General features: G+C 39.7%; 1 protein-coding gene across 1 annotated transcript in view; it reads left to right on the forward strand.

The window, feature by feature from the left end:
- SSC4D (scavenger receptor cysteine rich family member with 4 domains) overlaps positions 1–16,193 on the forward strand; it is a 198,013-nt gene that overhangs the window by 50,027 nt on the left and 131,793 nt on the right. Inside the window, 2 exon segments of the mRNA XM_044055408.1 lie at positions 12,171–12,473; positions 14,035–14,106. Coding sequence (XP_043911343.1) covers positions 12,171–12,473; positions 14,035–14,106 — 375 coding nt within the window.

Genomic DNA, 16,193 nt, shown 5'->3' on the forward strand with positions numbered 1-16,193 from the left:
CGAACATGCTTAACCTTCTATTAAAGTATTTGTTTGCTACATTCGCTGCCACAGTTGTTTTTTGTTTTTCCTAGTTTGTTATTTTTATATTTGAGTTTTAACCTTAAAATTGTTGGATCTCAGCTCTATATATTCCCTTTCATAAATATTGTGGTATTGTTTACAGTGCTCACAGCTGGTAAATCAAAGTTTCAAGGGTCCTTTTTGAAAAATCCATTCAGATTGTTAGCTGTTTTATGTACAAAATGCATCTGGTCACCAACAGTGGTTGAAATGGAAGGGTTCGCTCTTAAAATATTTCAATTCTTCTTGCTATTGTCTTTTATAATGTCGGCCCCATCATTGTGTTGCAAAAACATCACTCTTGAAGAGGATTTTTGTGTGGAATTAAATTCCTTGGGTAGTACTTTTGGTATTTTTACTGTTGAATAATTCCAAAATATGGGGCTTATAAATGAACCCCCATTGTTCTACAACTTGCTTAGCTATACCTTCTACCATGGCCTTGGGGTATCCTCTTATGTAAAACATATTTGTCAGTTTAACCATTTTCTCAATCAGTACTTCTTTGCTGGAGATCATTCATGCAGCCTGGTACACTGTCCCTTGACAAGACTTCTGTTATGGACTAGGGGGTGGAGTTTTTCAAATGTAAATAAGAATTATTAAACACGGGCTTCCTTTAGCCATTAGAACTAAAGCCTTCTGGGGTATTGTTGATAGCAGTGTCACTGTAATTAATAGTTGATTTATTGAATTGAAATGTCGATTTCTAAACTGTGGTAGAATTGTTCAAATAACTAATAAATTCATCAATTAATTTGTCACTTCTTTCCCATAGAATAAAGATGTCATCCAAAAATCATAGGTACAGCTTGCAACATTTAAAGAAAATGCAGAAGTAAACACAAATTTCCTTTCCCAGATATGTAATACCAGGTTTGCATACATTGGTACACAAGCTGCCCCTATGGGGACGGTTTGCCTGTATATTTCACCATCAAAATAAATACAATTACAATCCAAGCAAATTCCATGAGCTCCATAATTAAATCAGTCTTGTTTGACAAAAATTTACAATGCAGAAGGTTCTCATTAAAATAATGTAACCTATCAAATTTGGGGATTATGGTAAAAAAAAATCATAATTGTTAAAAATCCTAAATCTTGGCTTCAAACATAATTTTTTTGTCTTCCTAAAACTTCTCACAAATCTTTTAAAATGTGGGACTGCTTTTCAAACAGGCGCTTAAGTGTATGATAAGTGTATGATCTATATAAACAGCCAAATTATATGTTTTTGACCCTTGTGCCACAGCAGTAGGCCTGAGTGGAGGTTCAAAGATGTTTTTATATATTTTTGGGATACCAAATATAGTAGGAATGATAGGCGAGTCACAATGTAAACATTTGTGCAACTCAGTACTAAGCAATCCTTGCAATACACCATCTTCCAAGTATAAATCAATTTTTCTATATACTATATTAGCTTCTTTTCTAGACGCTAAACTAAATACATTTTCCTCTTGCAAAATATTAAACATCTTGCAAGAATAACCAGTGGAATCAAATATAACCATAACCCCTCCCTTATTTAGTTTCATTCTATGAACTGAACAATCCTTAGTTTATCCAATAACTAACCCTCATCAAAGGTCAGGTTGTATCTATGCGTGTTCCTTTTTCTTGTCTTATCATAATTATTTATATCATATTTGAATGTTTTCTCTTATCTAGAAACTGATGGGTAAGGAGCTGGGTTATAAGTGCTCTTCTTTTTGAATTGATTAAGGGTGTTGGTGTTGTCCTTATCATAAAATTGAATACCCAAAACTAATTTTAAAATAAATTATCTTAATTTTAAAAGAGTGCTCACTAAATCAAAATGTTTTGTAAGTATAAACTTAAAACCTTTTTCAAAACGGGAAAACATTCCTGGGTTATGGTAATGTGGCTGTAATTAAATATATTAAAACCATTGTGTGTAAAAAAATACATTTGTATTCCTGATTTGTTAAAACCTCACCCTGCCTCATCTCCTGTATCTATGTTTCCTCCTTGTATGACCTGTGGACAGTGGAAGGTTTGATTCTAGGTAATTCCTCCTTTGATTTGCTGTCCTTTGAGATCTCCTTGAAAGGGGAAATTCTAAAGAGTCCAGGTAATATCCATCCCCTCCTTGGGCCCTGGGCATATTTTCAGTGTAACCTCCACACCAACCAGCAAAATCATCATTGTTGGGCTAAATGTGTTCATCACCATTGTGCGTCTGTTCAAAGTTCTCATTGTAAAACATCATTAATTCTTTTATTTTTAACTCCTGGTGTTGGATATACTTTACTCTGCCTATACTGTACAATATCATGTTGTATTTTCTTAAGCTTTCTATTCTTTACTAATGCAGTGTAATGTAAAGCCTGCTTAACGTCCACACCATTTAATGATTTGTGGTGAGTTGTTTCATTTGATATGTTAATCAGTTGGCTAATAAATGACCAATAAAAGAGCTTAGTATGTCTGAGGGAATGGTATATATTGAAGTTTCAGTTGTTCAGTTCCGATGAAGTCCCTGTAGGAGCAGGGACAAAAGTTAACAATTTGTATTATTATGTACAAGCACATTACAAGTGGATTATTTTAATTAAGTTCCTGGTGCCATTTTTCTGAATACAGTGGAATTCCACTGCACATCTTTTTTCTGTTTTGAAATTTTCTATTACCCATCCATAGGTCCAAGTTATGCTAGAATTTGAACAGAGATGGGGATTCACAAGCCAGTGCATTTCTTTGTGCCGGTCCCAAGCCCGGAAAAATGGGGAAAGTTGCATCAGGAAAGGCATCTGGCATAAAATATTGCCAAATCATACATGTGGACAACAGTACAGATATACATACCGGATCGGTCGAGGCCCAGGTTAAAAACGACCGCCACCAGTACTGTTGGCCTACATGGTGCTGGCAGAAATTGGGCTACTGTTGGCCGAAGGAGGAGAAGAGGAGGAGGAAGGCATGCCCAAAGGCAGGTAAAGGCTAGGACTGTGATAGTGAGGGTCAGAACTTTGAATGTTGGCAGTATGACTGGTATAGGGAGAGAGCCAGATGATATGATGGACAGAAGGAAGGTTGGTATATTGTGTGTGCAAGAGACCAGATGGAAGGGGAGCAAGGCTAGGTGTATTGGAGGTGGATTCAAATTGCTTTATCATGGTGTGGATGGGAGGAGAAATGGCGTAGGGGTTATCCTGAAGGAACAGTATGCTAAGAGTGTTTTGGAGGTGAAAAGAGTGTCAGATAGAGTGATGTTTATGAAGCTGGCAATTGATGGTGTAATGATGAATGTTGTTAGTGCATATGCTCCACAAGTTGGGTGTGTGATGGATGAGAAAGAAATATTTTGGAGTGAGTTGGATGAAGTGGTGATGACTTTACCCAAGGGTGAGAGAGTGGTGATTGAAGCAGATTTCAATGGGCATGTTGGTGAAGGGAACAGAGGGGATGAGGAAGTGATGGGTAGGTATGGTGTTAAGCAAAGGAATGCAGAAGGTCAGTTGGTAGTGGATTTTGTGAAAAGGACGGACATGGCTGTGATGAATACGTATTTTAACAAGATGGAGGAGCATAGGGTGACATACAAGAGTAGAGGAAGATGCCCACAGGTGGATTATATCTTATGTAGAAGGGCCAGACTGAAGGAGACTGGAGACTGTAAAGTGGTGCAGGGAAAAGTGTAGTTAGGCAGCATAGGATAGTGGTTTGTAGGATGACATTGGTGATCAAGAAGAGGAGGATGAGTGTGAGGGCAGCACCAAGGATCAAATGGTGGAAACGGAAAAAGGTTAATTGTGAGGTGGAGTTCAGGGAAGAGTTAAGGCAGGCACTGGGTGGCAGTGAAGAGTTACCAAATAGCTGGGTAACTACAGCAGAGCTAGTAAGGGAAATGGCTAGAAAGGTGCTTGGTGTGACATCTGGAAAGAGAAAGGAGGACAAGGAGACCTGGTGGTGGAATGATAAAGTACAGGAAAGTATACAGAGAAAGAGGTTGGCGAAGAAGAAGTGGGATTGTCAGAGAGAGATGAAGAAAGTAGACAGGAGTATAAGGAGATGAGGTGCATGGCAAAGAGAGAGGAGTAGAAGGATAAGGATAAGGCGTATGAAGAGTTGTATGAAAGGTTGGACACTAAGGAGGGAGAAAAGAACCTGTACCAATTGGCTAGACAGAGGGACCGAGCTAGTAAAGATGTGCAGCAGGTAAGGGACTTCTTCTTTTGGATGCTCCCGTTAGGGGTCACCCCCAGCAGATCAACTGTTTCCATTTCTTCCTGTCCTCTGCATCTTGCTCTGTCACACCAGCCACCTGCATGTCCTCTCTCACCACATCCATAAACCTTATCTTAGGCCTTCCTCTTTTCCTGTTACCTGGCAGCTTCATCCTTAGCATCTTTTTCCTGATATACTCTGCATCCCTCTTCAGCACGTCCAAACCAACGTAATCTTGCCTCTCCGGCTTTGTCTCCAAACCTTCCAACCTGGGCTGACCCTCTAATATACTTATTCCTAATCCTGTCCATCCTCGTCTCACCCAGTGCAAATCTTAACATCTTCAACTCTGCCACGTCAAGCTCTGACTCCTGCCTTTTTGCCAGTGCCACTATTTCCAACCCATATAACATAGCTGGTCTCACTACCCTCTTGTAGACCTTCCCTTTCACTCTTACTGGTACTCGTCTGTCAAAAATCACTTCTGACACTCTTCTCCACCCACTCCATCCTGCCTGTACTCTCTTCTTCACCTCTATTCCACACTCACCATTACTCTGAACTATTGATCCCAAGTATTTAAACTTATCCACCTTTGCCACCTCTACTCCCTGCATCCTCACCATTCCTCTATCCTTCCTCTCATTCACACACACATATTCTTTCTTAGTCCTGCTGACCTTCATTGCTCTTCTCCCTAGAGCATATCTCCACCTCTCCAGGGTCTCCTGAACCTGGTCCCTACTCTCACTGCAGATCACAATGTCATCTGCAAACATCATAGTTCACAGGGACACCTGTCTGATCTCGTCTGTCAACCTGTCTATCACCATTGTAAATAAGAAAGGGCTCAGAGCTGATCCTTGATGTAATCCCACCTCCACCTTAAATGCATCCCTCACTCCCACCGCAGACCTCACCGCTGTCACACTACCCTTGTACATATCCTGTACCACTCTTACATATTTCTCTGACACTCCCGACTTCCTTATACAATACCACAACTTCTCTCTAGGCACCCTGTCATATGCTTTCTCTAAATCCACAAAGACACAATGCAACTCCTTCTGACCTTCTCTGTACTTCTCCATCAACACTCTCAGAGCAAACATCGCATCTGTAGTGCTCTTTCCTGGCATGAAACCATACTGCTGATCACTAATCATCACCTCCCTTCTTAACCTAGCTTCCACTACTCTTTCCCATAACTTCATGCTGTGACTGATCAATTTAATCCCTCTGTAGTTACTACAGCTCTGCACATCACCGTTATTCTTAAAAATCGGTACCAAAACACGTTTTCTCTATTCCTCAGGCATCCCCTCACTTTCCAAGATTTCATTAGACAATCTAGTTAAAAACTCAACTGCCATTTCACCTAAACACCTCCATGCTTCCACAGGTATGTCATGTGGACCAACAGCCTTTCCTTTCTTCATCCTTTTCATAGCTATCCTTACTTCCTCCTTGCTAATCCACTGCACTTCATGATTCACTATCCGCACATCATCCAACCTTCTCTCCCTCTCATTCTCTTCATTCCTCAACCCCTCAAAGTACTCTTTCCATCTCATCAACACACTCTCCTCGCTTGTGAGTACGTTTCCCTCATTATCCTTTATCACCCTTACCTGCTGCACATCTTTACTAGCTCGATCCCTCTGTCTAGCCAATCAGTACAGGTCCTTTTCTCCCTCCTTAGTGTCCAACCTTATATACAACTCTTCATACTCCTTATCCTTAGCACTCGCCACCTCTCTCTTTGCCATGCACCTCATCTCCTTATACTCTTGTCTACTTTCTTCATCTCTTTGACAATCCCACTTCTTCTTCGCCAACCTCTTTCTCTGTATACTCTCCTGTACTTCTTCATTCCACCACCAGGTCTCCTTGTCCTCCTTCCTCTTTCCAGATGTCACACCAAGCACCTTTCTAGCCATTTCTCTTACTAGCTCTGCTGTAGTTACCCAGCTATTCGGTAACTCTTCACTTCCACCCATTGCCTGTCTTAACTCTTCCCTGAACATCACCTCACAATTACCATTTTTCAATTTCCACCATTTGATCCTTGGTGCTGCCCTCACACTCATCCTCCTCTTCTTGATCAACGATGTCATCCTACAAACCACCATCCTATGCTGCCTAACTACACTTTCCCCTGCCACCACTTTACAGTCTCCAATCTCCTTCAGACTGGCCCTTCTCCATAAGATATAATCCACATGTGTGCATCTTCCTCCACTCTTGTATGTCACTCTATGCTCCTCCCTCTTATCAAAATATGTATTCATCACAGCTATGTCCATCCTTTTCGCAAAATCCACTACCATCTGACTTTCTGCATTCCTTTTCTTAGCAACATACCTACCCATCACTTCCTCATCCCCTCTGTTCCCTTCACCAACATGCCCATTGAAATCTGATCCAATCACCAGTTTCTCACCCTTGGGTACAGTCATCACCACTTCATCCAACTCACTCCAAAATTTTTCTTTCTCATCCATCACACACCCAACTTGTGGAGCATATGCACTATTAGCATTCATCATTACACCATCAATTTCCAGCTTCATAAACATCAATCTATCTGACACTCTTTTCACCTCTAAAATACTCTTAGCATACTGTTCCTTCAGGATAATGCCTACTCCATTTCTCCTCCCATCCACACCATGATAAAACAATTTGAAACCATCTCCAATACACCTAGCCTTGCTCCCCTTCCATCTGGTCTCTTGCACACACAATATACCAACCTTCCTTCTGTCCATCATATCAGCTAGCTCTCTCCCTATACCAGTCATACTGCCAACATTCAAACTTCCGACACTCACTATCACAGTCCTAGCCTTTACCTGCCTTCGGGCATGCCTTCCCCCTCTTCTCCTCCTTTGGCCAACAGTAGCCCAATTTCCGCCAGCACCTTGCTGGCCAACAGTACTGGTGGCGGTCGTTGTTAACCCGGGCCTCGACCTATCCGGTATGTATTTCTGTACTATTGTCTGCATGTATGATTTGGCAAAATTTTATGCTGGATGCCCCTCCTGACGCAACCCTCCCCATTTATCCGGGCTTGGGACCGGCACAAAGAAATGCACTGGCTTGTGCATCCCGGTGATAAAGGATAATGGGGGAAACATACTCACAAGTGAGGAGAGTGTGTTGAAGAGATGGAAAGAGTACTTTGAGGGGTTGATGAATGAAGAGAATGAGAGGGAGAGAAGGTTGGATGATGTATGGATAGTGAATCATGAAGTACAGTGGATTAGCAAGGAGGAAGTAAGGATAGCTATGAAGAAGATGAAGAATGGAAAGGCTGTTGGTCCAGATGACATACCTGTGGAAGCATGGAGGTGTTTAGGTGAAATGGCAGTGGAGTTTTTAACTAGATTGCTTAATGAAATCTTGGAAAGTGAGAGGATGACTGAGGAATGGAGAAAGTGTTTTGGTATTGATTTTTAAGAATAACGGTGATGTGCAGAGCTGTAGTAACTACAGAGGGATTAAATTGATCAGTCACAGCATGAAGTTATGGGAAAGAGTAGTGGAAGTTAGGTTAAGAAGGGAGGTGATGATTAGTGATCAGCAGTATGGTTTCATGCCAGGAAAGAGCACTACAGATGTGATGTTTGCTCTGAGAGTGTTGATGGAGAAGTACAGAGAAGGCCAGAAGGAGTTGCATTGTGTCTTTGTGGACTTAGAGAAAGCATATGACAGGGTCCCTAGAGAGGAATTGTGGTATTGTATGAGGATGTCGGGAGTGTCAGAGAAGTATGTAAGAGTGGTACAGGATATGTACAAGGGTAGTGTGACAGCAGTGAGGTCTGCGGTGGGAGTGATGGATGCGTATAAGGTGGAGGTGGGATTACATTAAGGATCAGCTCTGAGCCCTTTCTTATTTGAAATGGTGATGGACAGGTTGACAGACAAGATAAGATAGGAGTCCCCGTGGACTATGATGTTTGCAGATAACATTGTGATCTGTAGTAAGATTAGGGAACAGGTAGAGGAGACCCTGGAGAGGTGGAGATAAGCTCTAGGGAGAAGAGGAATGAAGGTCAGCAGGACTAAGGCAGAATATATGTGTGTGAATGAGAGGGAAGTTAGAGGAATGGTGAGGATGCAGGGAGTAGAGTTGACGAAGGTGGATGAGTTTCAATACTTGGGATCAACAGTTCAGAGTAATGGTGAATGTAGAAGAGAGGTGAAGAAGAGAGTACAGGCAGGATGGAGTGGGTGGAGAAGAGTGTCAGGAGTGATTTGTGACAGACGAGTACCAGTAAGAGTGAAAGGGAAGGTCTACAAGAGGGTAGTGAGACCAGCTATGTTATATGGGTTGCAGACAGTGGCACTGACAAAAAGGCAGGATTAGGAATAAGTATATTAGAGGGTCAGCCCATGTTGGAAGGTTTGGAGACAAAGCCAGAGAGGCAAGATTACGTTGGTTTGGACGTGCTGAGGAGAGATGCAGAGTATATCGGGAAAAAGATGCTAAGGATGAAGCTGCCAGGTAACAGGAAAAGAGGAAGGCCTAAGATAAGGTTTATGGATGTGGTAAGAGAGGACATGCAGGTGGTTGGTGTGACAGAGAAAGGACAGGAAGAAATGGAAACAGATGCTCCACTGTGGTGACCCCTAACGGGAGCAGCCAAAGGAAGAAGAAGAAGAAGAAGATGAGCTTTGTTTTACATGGATGGGAAGTCTGTTCCAGTGCAGTGGTATCCTCTGAATGACATACCCGATAAACCATTCTGTTAATGTTGCAGAAACAGTTTAGAGCTCTATACCAAGTATTTCTTATGCCATTTGACTTGCTGATGTGCAGTCAGTACAGCAGTATCAAGCTGGAGGAGGCACAGGTCACATCTTAGCAGTCTATAGGATACAAAGTATAGTAACAGGGAGTATCCATGTAGGACATATCATTTTTGCCTTGTATCCTTTTAGTAAGGTATCTCTGTGGGTGTTCCAGTTGTTGCATGTGTCTGGATAGATAGTGCCAAAGGGGGCATTGTATGCAGTGGTTGGCCTAATGAAGGCTAAGAAAATGGGGGGACAAAGATCTGTAGCTATAGACAGAATCCCTTTGTTTATAAACTGCACAATATAGAAGGGCTTTGTTATGAGAGTGGACATGTATTTGTCAAAAGTAGGTCATCTTTTCATATAAGTTCCCAAATCCTGAATAACTGGATCAGTTCTTAAGGGATGTTATCAATGTAGTACTTTCCTGGAGTAGATAATTTCCCAAAGGATACAATAATGTATTTCTTGGTATTTAGTTTCACTCCATGACTTTTTCCCCATTTATTTGTTTGGTACAAACCTTCCTGCAGGATGTCTAAGTCATCTACAAACTAAGTCAGATAGAGTCCTTTGGTACTGGATGTTATGTAGATACCAAACAGGAAAGGTCTCTGCACCAAACCCTGGGGTTCTCCACTGGTAGCTGGTCGCTTTGTGGAGGTAGCTTCCACGTCATTGGGGACCCTCTCTACTGTGAAATACCTTGGTATTACTAATTTGTTTGTGCACACCCTCATTACATAAGAATGCAGCTGATTAAAATTTCTTAATTTCAAGCTAAGCTAGAGTTTTTACTGTGTGATACCTTAAACCTCCTGTGGTGTAGGCCAATGGGATACATAAAAATAACCCCTTAAGGTCATCAAGGGTTTCAGTTTCATGGCTTCTGAATGCCCATGACTTTTTACTTTTTAAGTCTTTATGGATACATTCAGACCAAAAAAAACAAACCCTTCAATTTGTGGGCATGCATGTTTCAGTCTTTTTATTGATGGCATCAGCACAGCGTAAGTGGATTGTTTGGCTATACTTATAAACACAGATACTAAACTGGCTGTAGCCAATGGTGTATGAAAGCCCGTTCTTCTTTAGGATGGCAACATTTCGTAGTGGCTGTGAAATGTATATTGAGTATGATGAACATTTGATAAATGCCCATCCATTAGGTCCGACGTGATCCACCATTAAACCTTTTACTCTAGTGAAAGAGTCTTCCCCTTTCTTTCTTATGCTAGCAAATGCATTTAGACTGCACAATGTACAGGCCTGCCATTTGTAATTGTGTTTATGATATTACTGGAGGCATAATGGTGAAGCAAATGTTGTTGTCTCACATACCTTATTTCTCCATTTTGGTCCTTATCTGGGATGCTTTATGTTTGAAATATGCATGTTCTCCTTCTTCCTTGTGGGATTTTGCCTGATGCTCCAGTTTCCTGTCACTTCCCAATGACATGCCATAGTTGAATTAATGAGCCGTCAGTAGCCTTTAGGTATGAGTCCAGTGTGAAGGTAAATGTGTGTTCTTTTCCTGCAATGTGTTGGTGTCCCTTTAAGTATTAATTTACAGCATTGCATCTATTGAGTATCAAGATAGGCTCCAGTTCCCCAGAAGCACTGAATTAGATTAAACAAGTTATAATTTAATGAATGAATTAATGATATAAAATGATATGCTATTAATGATATAAAGACATAGGATGACTTGCCTTTCAGTCTGTGACTTAGACCTCTGCAGTATGCATTCATTCAGTCTCAGATTTTAAAAATGTCTTTACTTTTTTCATAACAATAACTTTCTGTGCTTTGTTCTTATTAAATTCATGTTTGTATTTCTTTTTTAACTAGGTAAGACTTGTTATGCACAAGTTGCTGCTTTCAGGAGCACCCCAGTATCTCTAGTCTGTTTAAGTCTCAAATTCATACTGTTTGAATGAATCAGACCTATGACTGCAGGATATTGCTTATTAGTATTTATAGCTATCACACTATAACAGTCTGTGTCCATTCTGTACATTTCTAGAGCTACAACTGACTCTTGAAAGACAGATTAGCCCATGCCTTGTGCCTGCCTGCTTGAAATAATAGGGAAGGCGGTTATTCCATAAGTGACAAAAAGAGGGTGGTGGGTTTTTTTTTACAGGATGTGAATGTAACTCATGTCACATGTGTAATATTTAAAAAATTGTATTGACTTGTACTTTCATGAACTGTCCCTAACTCATTGATTTAGATTTGTGCAAGAATTTGTATTTTCATATAATTTGTATATTATGTATCAATTACTTAAATGTAAGATTGTTTTATTTTATTAATTCCTAAAGTTAAACTTCCATAATGAGAAAATAAGAGTTAAATTATCAAATGTTTTATGTAAATACTGTGTTACTGCTATAATATCTGTCAACCATGACTTCCGTGTATGTCTTAGCTACATGAAGTCTTAGAAATCACTTGCTCGCTATTATTAGAACAAAACAATTGCCTCAGTGTTTTCTGACTGTGAAATTGGTATATGTAAGTTTGGAGATGTAAGGAGTTTATCCTCCTGTTTTAAAAAAAAAAAAACAACTTGTAATTGTTTAATCTCCCCAAGTGCCTGATTATACTGCCAAGGGTACCAGAACTTTTCAGAGATTTGGGATGCATGGCTAGGCTTAAAAAGAACCCAGTGGTCATTAGCCTAGTGCACACACCTACAAGCCTATATATATTTTTGAGCTGTCCTGTTACTTTGTATGTAATATGCAGCTTTTAAGTTTCTTGGAGCAAGCACTTGTGATGAGGATACCATGTTGCAGTCTGCCATAGTAGAAGCATCAAACACTGAAAAAATATGTAACATATATAGAGAGAATATATACATATATGAACAGATGAAGATACAGTACATAGATATGGATGTGATCCTTGATAAACTTTTCTGAGAGTAGGTAAAGGGAAGTGACTAAACATGGAATAATTATAAGGGGAAAACCAGAAACTAATATCATATGTGTGAGAACAGTGGTGTATAGTAATAATTTTAGGGGACACAAAGAAGGAAATTGTCTAATTCTGTACTCTTGTGTTATTGTAGCTGCTTACTGTGGTATTTATTTTTATAGTTCGTCTGGTCAATGGAAAGCACCGATGTGAAGGTCTTGTAGAAGTCCAGTATAATGGTTCCTGGGGAACAGTATGTGATGATGACTGGGATATTGTGGATGCTACTGTGGTATGCCGAGAACTCAAGTGTGGCCATGCTGTTGCAATATTACAGAGATCAGTCTTTGGGCAAGGTCGTGGGCCTATTCTGCTGGACAATGTAGACTGCAAGGGTACTGAGTCTTCACTAACTGAATGTGCGTCACATGGCTGGGGAATCCATAATTGCTACCACAATGAGGACGTGGCCATTACATGTAATGGTGAGAAAGTTTTACTCAGTAATAAAAGTCGGTTGGGGGGGTGGAGTTATTGGGTACTTCAGTATAAAGGCTGGAACTTGATTATTAAAAACAATAGAGAACATAGCTATTAATTTTTAAAGACATTGTATAATTATTTCCATATTTGATTAACTTACCGTTTTAGAACTAAATTTTATTCTTAAAAAACTAAGACTGTTGTCCGATACTGCCTACATACAGCACTGCAGACCATTCAGACTGACAGTAAGTAAAATTTAAAAAGATCCTTAGCCAGACTCTAGAAAGGCACATTTGTGGGTTACATCATTATTTTTGCTAATGCTGCAAATTCCCATTTTTGAATGAATTCATTTGCTGCTGTGATACTTTAGCATATTTGGACTAAACCATTTTGTGTCTCTGCACAAATACCTCTCAGTCTAAGAGTGCATGCTGTGACTGTGGAGCTGTAAGCAGTGCTTTTTCTAGATGCTTTTTCTTGCTGTTGCCTGCTGATCCATAGCCCTCCCATTACCCAGCTGGCCATGTTTTTTTCCATGATTGAGAACTAATTTGAGAAGGCTGTCTTCCAGGCATCTGTTAGGGATTGTATTTCATTTAGCCATACCCCCATTTTTCCTCCAAGGCAGGCTAACATGTCTGGGGTCTAAAAATGCCACTCTGGTTCTTCATACTTCCGAGCATGAGGTGAATTATGATTACACTGCATAAATGCACAGTTTTGTGAACATGATTCACTCAGCCTTCAACCCTATTGAAACATTCTACAGCATTTGCCTCCACTGGATTTCAGTCATACAGCTGGTCAGGATGCGTCCCCCCAAGGTTGGCTTCTCACTTCCATTCTCTTTGGCCAGTTCCTCTAGCACCTGGTTCAGTAATCACATGAGGGCCACGAGTTACAGTCAGGCCTTTATTTCTGTGTGCCATGGGGCTGGCATAGCTAAAAATGCATCAACATTTTAGGGGGAGTCAGCAGCTCTTCTTTGGGTCTACTGTTTCATCATAGGCTTGATGTTAATTTTTTTCTTATTGATTGTAAAAATGCTCCATATGACTTTGTTGTCATTTTATGTAGAAAGAAGTTAAAAGAATAATGAAATAAATAACAAAGATAAGCTGTTTTTGTTTGATACCACACATCTATGAAAGCAGGGGAACCACTGTCAGCTGCAGGGTTGAAGGGTGCCTAAAACTGGCCCTCTTTCGATGAGTGGTTCCTTAAGTGTAGATTTATAATGTCTGCAAACAGTAGTTTTGTACTTCGCCACTATCATATGGGAAGTGGTACAAATTTCTGAGGTCTGGTAAGTCCAGTATTGTCTGTACTGACTGTATTTGTGTTCCTTTAATATATAATTGGCTGGCAGACTCTTTGTAGAGATGCACTCTCCTTTCTCAAGAACTCCAGTCTTGTAAGGGATTCAAGTTTCTGAAACAGAATGAGAGATGGAAGGAATGACACTTAGTTTTCATGTGAACGTGCTGATAATCTGCTTATATTAAATTTATATTTTCTAAAAAAAAAAATAATAATAATTAATTGATTTCCTCTTAGATATGACCATCACAGCAGGTAGCCGTGAATCTGTCACACATACCACTACTACTGCACAAAGAAATGGACAAGGTAAGGTTGATCCCAACTTATTTGCCATAGCTGTTGTTCACTGGTATGAATGTAAGGTAGCTGCTAGTATGTATCATATTTCTTTATACAGAAATGGTTTCAGATTAGACCAGTCATTATAAAGTACTAAACTACATTTTATCAATTAAGAGCCATGTGACCTACATACAAAAAGGCTGGTGTTTACTTTCCACACTAACTAATGAGATGCAGTTCACAATAATATGATCAATGTTCTTAAAGTTACAAACACCAATGTCCAGCAATGTATATTTAATAAAATTAAGCACTTTCATCCATTCAGTACAGGACTTCTTAAGAATAAATCTAAATAAAATCACCAAAATTTAAATAAAAATCTGAACAAGTCATATGACAATAATAAACCAATAGAATGGATGAAAGTGCTTCATTTTATTAAATATATATTGCTGAACATGGCAGTTTGTTTATTTAATTTTTAGTTTCTGTTATACTGCTTTCCACTGTCATTTCCATTTTTAGGTTGTTCTTAAATTTATTACATTTTTGGATAATTGTATTATGTCACGTATTCATTTGTAGACGGTTAAAATGTAAGATTGCTGTTGATTGTTGTCATACTAAATGCAGCCTTTGGATCAGCAAAAAGTCATTTGATATTCAGCTATACTTACAGTAGATTAGTTTTATTTTAACTACACCCATAGTGGCTGTCCACACTCTGCCACAAGTGTAACAGGTTACTTATCTATTAACCATGCCTTCATTATCTACAGCCATAGAAGGTAATCCTTATTTCTGTGCCATGCTGTAATTCTGCCTCTTTGTATCATCTGCCAGCTCAATTTAGGAATATTTGGACAGACAAATCCATCTGTCTATTTGTAGTTTCTAAAAAAAAAATTACAAAAGCTTATCAGACCCAAGGGCAACACATGACATCAGGTGAGGAAGATTGCTAGAAGATTTGAATAGGAAACATTGATTTGGTACTATAAATTAAGGCCACGTCATTTCATATGCCTTCAAAGACACAAGGGAACTTTAAAAATAGAAATGGCAAATGAAGGTAGAGTTAAAGATTGCAATAAGACATTTTCAGAAATCTGAAGAAATGGAGCAAAGTAAAATATGAATTTAGGTTAGTGGAAGAAGAAGAAAAATGTGAATAAATGCTGAATTATTTATCTTAAATTTGTATAATAGCAGGAAGTTAGGTTGCCAACCTAGGAAGAGAAGGGGGACAAGGAGGGGAACAGACAAACAGAAGACAATGATTAGGGATCAGATGGGGAGCACAACTCAGAAATGATAAGAGGGATAAAACATTATTGCCTGGCAGTTTAACCCCAGAGGCTGAGAAAATTTGTAGATTTGCTGTGTCAGCCCCTCAGAAAACTGCACAGGTTTCCCCCGAGGGTAGATGTGGCGGCTGGGGACTCCATAATAGTTGCAGGAGTGGTCTCTTTACAGAAGAGAGTGAGTTCAGCCATACTTATATCTAACCTTAGGAAAGGTTAAGAAAAGAAATGTACAAAGTAAATTGGTGGGGTTAGTGAATAAAATTGTGTAGCAGATGGTAGTGATATCTTTCACACGACAAAAATCTTAATAGTGTTAGGTGATCCAGTTCTGTGACTAGGTCAGTATTCAAGGTTGACTAAGGACCCTAGTGGATGTAGTGTGGATGAATTTCAAATAGGTCTTTAACACCATGTCTCACTACTAGTTGTGAGAAAATCTGTATGGTGCAAAACCCAAAGAACCAAATCAATGAGGCTGATAAGAGACAAAAGATAGTAGTTATAGGGTGACTTTTGAGCAATGTACTATAATGTTGGGTTTGATTTTGCTTGCAACCAGCTCTGTTTAGCACATTATATTAAATGTTACACTAAGGTGTAATTTCCATTGGATAAAGCCTTGACTAAGGCTCAGCTATCCCAAGTTCATTTAGCTGGTTGTTACGTGTTGGAGATGGCATGCAGAGGACGTGCATGAGAGGCTGAAGACTAGAAAAATCCATTGCCACAATCCCCTGGGGGGAAAAACAGTGTTACAAGAATAGTCCAGGGGAGGTGTTCACCCACCAACCTGCTAACTCA

The sequence above is a fragment of the Protopterus annectens genome, chromosome 13.part0 (genome assembly GCF_019279795.1).
Source record: "Protopterus annectens isolate FY-2018-M chromosome 13.part0, PAN1.0, whole genome shotgun sequence".
Classification (NCBI taxonomy): Eukaryota; Metazoa; Chordata; order Ceratodontiformes; family Protopteridae; genus Protopterus; species Protopterus annectens.